Source organism: Fukomys damarensis, unplaced genomic scaffold (genome assembly GCF_012274545.1).
Source record: "Fukomys damarensis isolate Sample0158 unplaced genomic scaffold, DMR_v1.0_HiC HiC_scaffold_13, whole genome shotgun sequence".
NCBI lineage: Eukaryota > Metazoa > Chordata > Mammalia > Rodentia > Bathyergidae > Fukomys > Fukomys damarensis.
Window position 1 is genome coordinate 30,920,675 of NW_022900925.1, and position 6,060 is coordinate 30,926,734.

Consider the following 6,060-nt stretch of genomic DNA (forward strand, 5'->3'; position numbering starts at 1 on the left):
AAAAAAAAAAAACACCCTTGAAAACACCATAGTCACAAAGCCTCTCATTATGCAAAACACACACACACACACACACACACACACACACACACACACACACACTTTAATCACTCCCAGGATGTACAATACAGTATTTTACAATTTCAACTGGGATTTTTAAAAAATAGAATTCTAGTCTTTGCCATAGTCATTCAGTGAAATGCACTCATCTCCTCTGTACCCAGCATGACTGAATCTTAGAAACCATTTGTGTCTACACAAAACATTCAAGAGAATTCATGAGTGGGTATCATGAAATTTACTCCACTGAGTACCTCCTTGGTGTGTTTCTCCTCTAGCCTCTTTAATTCACAGCAGTTTGCATTCCTAGCTGCCAAGGTGGGGTATCTGATTTTATCACAGCTGGTTGTTTGGGCAGCAGGGCTTCCCAGCCTTGGTACAATTTATATTTTCACCCAGACACATGCACAGAGATTCAATGAGGAAGGCTGTCTTGACATAGGATGTTTAGCAGCACCAGTGGTTCTCTGTGCCGACATCCCCATCCCCTAGGTATCGTAATCAACTGTTTCCATACACTGGCAATTGTTCAATGTGCGAGTGTGGGGGAGTGGGGGTGTGGTGGGTATTGTTCCCAGTTGAGAATCCACATCTTACAGAATAAAAGCAAACTACAGAAATACAGAGGAAGAAGAAAGACCATAAGCCCAAGCAGCATATTTTAAGATGCTGTAAGCTCTCCAGGAGGATCTTTATGCTTAGACAATTTGGGCAAAATGTCTCATATAAAGAGGGGTAGAACCTGCAGTACCTTCCATCCTTTCAGTCCTGGTCTCTTGCTGTTGGTTTCACTCTACTTTGGTTTTTTGCAGATCAGCTCGTAATAATTTCAGCTTCTTTTGGATCTCACTCAGAACGTCAATTTTCTGCTCCAAAATATACAATGAGTGGGCAATGCAATGCTCTACATCACATTTAACTCCATTAGCCATCTCCCGGATGTTCTCCCACCATTGGCTTGATTCCTTCCAGGACGTCCTATCCTTCATTAGTGGGGTGCATAATATTGCAATTTCTTCACTTGGTTTCTCCTCATCACTCTGAATACAAGGTATTTTCCTAAGTTCATTCCCCTGAAGGGGCAGTGGTGAATTCTTCATGTGCTTTGCTAAAATCTGTGGTGCCTCCTGTCCAATTCGCGAGAGGCAACGCGGGTAGTGCCTGACTTCTGGAGCCAATTCTTTTACTCTGTTTGCATATCTTAAAGTGTTGAGGGTGTTTTCACAAGAGGACATCCCTGGTGAGATCGCAGCGATCATACAGGTGGAGGAGTTCTGGCCTATGAAGGAATCCCGGAGCACTTGTGTGAGTTTGCTGGCTCTGAACGGGGTGTGAAGTTTATTCTGACCCAATGCCCTGATACATTCTTTGAGGGCCAGGAGACTCTTATTGATCTCTGCCCCTTCTAGCTGCCTCTTCCGGTTGGCCTTGGCTGTATCCGCTCCCCTTTCATTTCCAGCCAAATCTATGAGGGAAAACTTGCCGTGCAATTTGCCTCTGGACTTCAGGATGATCTGGAACACTGCATGGCTCCGGGATGAGTGGGCATTGACCGATGTCTGTCCAGAGGTACGGCAGCTGTTACCTAGCTCCACGAGGTTCATCATTTCCTCCATACAGTGCACCTCTTGCTCCCGTAGCCCGACCACTTGGATTTGCTGATTGCCATCCTCAAGGATCTGCAGTTTCTTCTTCCAGTTCAACAGATCGTACACTTTGCCACCATAAATCTCAAAGAAGGTCCCATAGACTTTGAGATCCAATTGCTCATAAGTGGGGTTTTTGAGCAGAAGAAAGATATCCTGAGCCACCAGGGCATAGATGCCTTTAGAACAATCTTGGGCCCTTTCTGAAAAGGCTCCACCCATGGTGTGTGTCTTTCCACTGCCAGTCTGCCCGTAGGCAAAGCAGGTAGCCATGCCCTTGTGGAAGATGGACTCCACCAGCGGCTGGGCTGTGAACCGGTATACTAACTTGTTGGAGGCCGTGTCGTCAAAGGCACGGTCAAAACGGAAAGTCTGGTTCTCCAGGTAGCGAGTGAGGTCCAACTTTTGCTTGGACTCGTGCACCATGACCACGTTGTCCGAGAGGATAGTGATGATGTCCAGGTCCTTCGTGGTGGTCTCCTGCTCACTGAGAGGCCTCTTCCTCACGCAGACGCAGATCTGGTGGTGTTCAGGCGGCTCCAGGCCAGGCACGGAGGGGACCTTGCTGCTGTCCAGGCCCCTGCGACACTCTTCGATCATGCGCATGACCTCCAGGTTGGGGTGTCCTGTGTTCAAGTCGAGTGCGCGTCTCTCTCGTATCTGCAGCTGCAGCTGCCTGCGCTTTTCTCGTTGCTTCTGCAGTTTCTCGATTTCCCGCAGGCAGTGAGATTTTCTCTGCCTCATCAGACAGGGATGGCTGGGGACTCCCACGGCTGGGCTGTCCTCTGAGGGTGTTACACTCTTTTGGGGGGCCATAGCAATCCACAGTGGGGTTGCGCACTGGTCCCCGATGGCTGGAGAAGGTGTTAGACACAAAGGGGGCAATGGCTTGGGCAGCTTGGGATGTTGAGCAGAGGCCAGAGCTGGATTCAGCAGCAGGATGTTCTCCAGATTAATCTTCTTACCTTTTTTGACTCCTTTCTCAACCCACTCTACTGCAACCGAGGAGTTCTCTCTGTTGAGCTCTGTGATCACAGCCAGGTGGATCCTCTTGTCGCTGCGCTCAATCACCACACAGATTCCCACCTGGATTTTTCCAAAATATGGCTTCAAAGGTTTCAGGGGCGACAGGCGCGGGGGCAGCGGGCGGCAGGACTGGTTGGCCATGGTCGGTGATGGAGGTTTCAGGGCTGGCCTCCAGGGGTCCTGGGAAGCCGAGCCAGGCCCAGGCGTTCTGAGCCCTGAGCGAGGGTGCATTGCGCGCCTGGCTGTTTGGCCTATCGCGCCTGAGGCTGGGCTGGGGCCAGGGGCGTCACAAAGGGGTGGGGTGAGAGGTGTCAAGGCCAGAGTCCCAGGTCTCAGGCTGAGAGGAGAGACGGGAAACAGAAATCATGTACAGGATGGGGATGTCTTTCAGATTCCGGTGAAACAGTGAACGGAGAAGCTGAAATGCCAGGAGATAGATCTTTTACACAAGGGAAAGCACCGCCCGGGCGAGGGGTGGGGCTGGGGATTTAGCTTGTGGTACCGCTGCCCGCCTCCCAATCTCAAGGTCCTGAGTTCGATCCCAGGAACAACAACAACAACAACAAAAATCGAAGGGGCTGAGGGAGGAGGGAGGGGCGGGGAGGAAGAGGGCGAGAAGGAAGAGGAACGGAAGTGTGTGAAGATGTGTTTGTTATGTTCCTATACCAGCTCCGCATGATGACTGTAATCATTACGTACTGCAAACATGTACTAGCAAAAATAGAAGATAAACAAGTTAAAATGTTCCACGGACATTTGCGCCTTAGCTTTGCAGATATCCCTTCTCCCCTGGAGTCGTGATCTGTAATGCAGAGCTCTGTTGCTCTAGCTTAAGAACCCCTAGGAGGGCTCCTTCAACTTCAGCTCTCCTTTGATAAGTGGGAACAGATGACAGTAGAGATGTCTGCAAGACGTGACGCTTCAAAGCTTGAAATCCAACAGGATCCCGCAAAAGCCTCCTCAACGTTGCCATCTTGGTGAATTCTTCCATCTCTTTCTAAACTTGTGTGACTTTAACAGTTCCAATTTAAAGTTATTCTAGTTTAATGGGCTTTCTCATTACAAAACCAGAATGAGTGAAGTGTAGCTGGTCGTTGTGGTAATTGGTAATACAGAGCTTCCTTTGCTACAGCATCTGCGTTTGCAAACACCAGACGCTTGCTTATCACGTTCCAAGTAGCTCTGACAGCCCTAAGTGAGTTTGTTGGGAGGCACTCATCGCCCTGTTCCAGATTAGCTCAGTAATTGTGGTTCCAAACTCCTTGAGTAATTACACCTCCAGCCTCATTATCCATAACTTAGAGAGGATGCAGAGACATTGCGGGAAAGAGAGAATTCCTCTTCTACCCCTTCCTCACCCTAAAGTGTGTTTGTGTGCACGGATGTTCCTCCCACATTGTTACAGGTGAAGTGGAGGGGGCTGGGAAGACAGTTAGTCATCAGGGACAGAAAGACATTTCGTCAGGGTTATAATGCTTTCTACAGGATGATTTACTTGGGTTTTATTTTAAACAGAAAGACATCAACTTTCAGATAAACTATGGTGAAGAGAAGGGGGGGCAATTATGTTCAGCTTTTTCCCCATCCCTCTAGATACCATGTTGTCTTTTGGACTGCCAGTTTGGTCATAAATGACTTATGGTTCAAAAGTAAAATACAGGAGGATACTAGGTAGCATGGTGATCTCACCATGTTCTCTTAGACAAAAGGTCCCTGTGGAAATAAATTAGAAGCTTTCTTAATGTTGTTTTGCTCTGGTAAATTTATTTATTTTTTTGAGGGGGGCATTGAGACAAGATCTCACTATGTACTTGAGAATCACCTGGAACTCACTATGTAGCTCAGGCTGGTCTCGATCTCACAGTGATCCTCCTGCCTCAGCCTTCCGAGTGCTGGGATTGCAGGCGTGCACCACCATGCCCGGCTCGTTTCTCTGGTAAATTTAGTAAAGCTCAGTGCTGGGTACATTTAACAAGTATGGAGTGCTCCACTCTGGGAATGCCTGAAGAGGGGTACATTTGAATGCCAATAGAAAGAGAAAAAATTGCTTTAGGGAATTGTCTTTGTGTGATCATTAATTTTTCCTTTGCCCAAATTATCAATACTTAAAGTTGTGCCTTAAATAAGATTTTTATTGCCATCATTTCAAGGGAATTATGTAAATGTTCTCACTCCCTCTACTCATCATTAGGTTAAATTATACCTTTTAAAGCATTGCTACTTTATAATTTTTAATAGACTTCTTTTAAACATTTATCTTTTAAGAATCCAAATCTCTCTCAAAATTATGCAAAACCACATCTCTTCCAAGTAAGCTCTATTTTTTACACCTAATCATATGATTTTTGTAGCTAGACAATAGAGGACTAGATTTGGGGTGGCTGTGCAAAAATCAGAGTCTACAGTTTCCTTTGGCTCTTTTATTTCTGTCTAACAAGCCCATAGAAAAGGAAATTTAGAAAAGAAATTCTAAGGATTTTGTTTTATTCTCTCATATAATTTCTGCAAGATATCTCATTCGTTCTTACAGTTTTTTACATACAGCCAATTAACTAGCTAGTAGGCAAACAGAATTTAAATCCCACAACTGCAGAGAGCCATAGGAATTTAAATTCAACAAAACTCAAAGTCTTTGTAAATAGAGAAGGGTGGAGGGGATGAAGCGAGGGAAGGGGTGTGGGGAAAAAATAAAAACCAAGATACATCATGTAAAGGTACAAGATCCCAGTGAGGAATGTAACTGTACTGTATACCTAAAAAGTTCCAATAACTAAAACAAAAAACCTCAAAGGTTATTTTCTAAATGTGACCCTTACAGGTATTTTTAATTGCTTTTAGTAGATTCAACAGGTACTCATTTTCCATGACCTGAAGCAGATTTTTGTCTTCTCAGTCCATTGTAACTTAGTCTTTTTCCAGCATCTAGAATCCTTCTGTAACTGTGACATCACTTAATCTCTCAGCCAATCGGGCTGTTCCTCACATTGACTCAAAATGTTTCCCACAATGACCTTCCGGTCATTTTTTCAGGTGCTTCCATATTAATTCCTTGCTTGCAGATATTTTAGTAGCTTTCCACGATCCTGATACAGTGCATATTTCATATGAAGGCACATTAACATCTTGCCTATTTCTTCATCTTCAACCTTTACCCCACTTGGTCTAAAGTTGAGCCAGGCTAAAGAAATTAAAGTCCTCCAAATGCATTACTATCTTTCAAATTTCTAATCTGGTGATTCTCAATATCAAGGTCTAACAAAATCACTACAAGGGTTGCAAACACAGATTACTGTATGTTAAACCCAGTCTAGGGTTTGTGGTTCAGTAC

General features: G+C 45.4%; 1 protein-coding gene across 3 annotated transcripts in view; it reads right to left on the reverse strand.

The window, feature by feature from the left end:
- The window catches only part of Kif2b (kinesin family member 2B), a 6,140-nt gene extending 535 nt beyond the window's left edge, over positions 1-5,605 (reverse strand). For 2 of the 3 annotated variants that reach the window (XM_010620198.1, XM_010620199.2), the window contains exon 1: positions 812-3,305. In XM_010620198.1, coding sequence (XP_010618500.1) covers positions 849-2,963 — 2,115 coding nt within the window. In that variant the 5' untranslated portion in view covers positions 2,964-3,305 and the 3' untranslated portion in view covers positions 812-848. Of the gene's footprint in view, positions 1-186; positions 3,306-5,548 lie in introns of those variants that run through there. The other variant, XM_010620200.2, reaches the window with a different exon arrangement.
- Between the last annotated feature and the right edge of the window lie 455 nt (positions 5,606-6,060).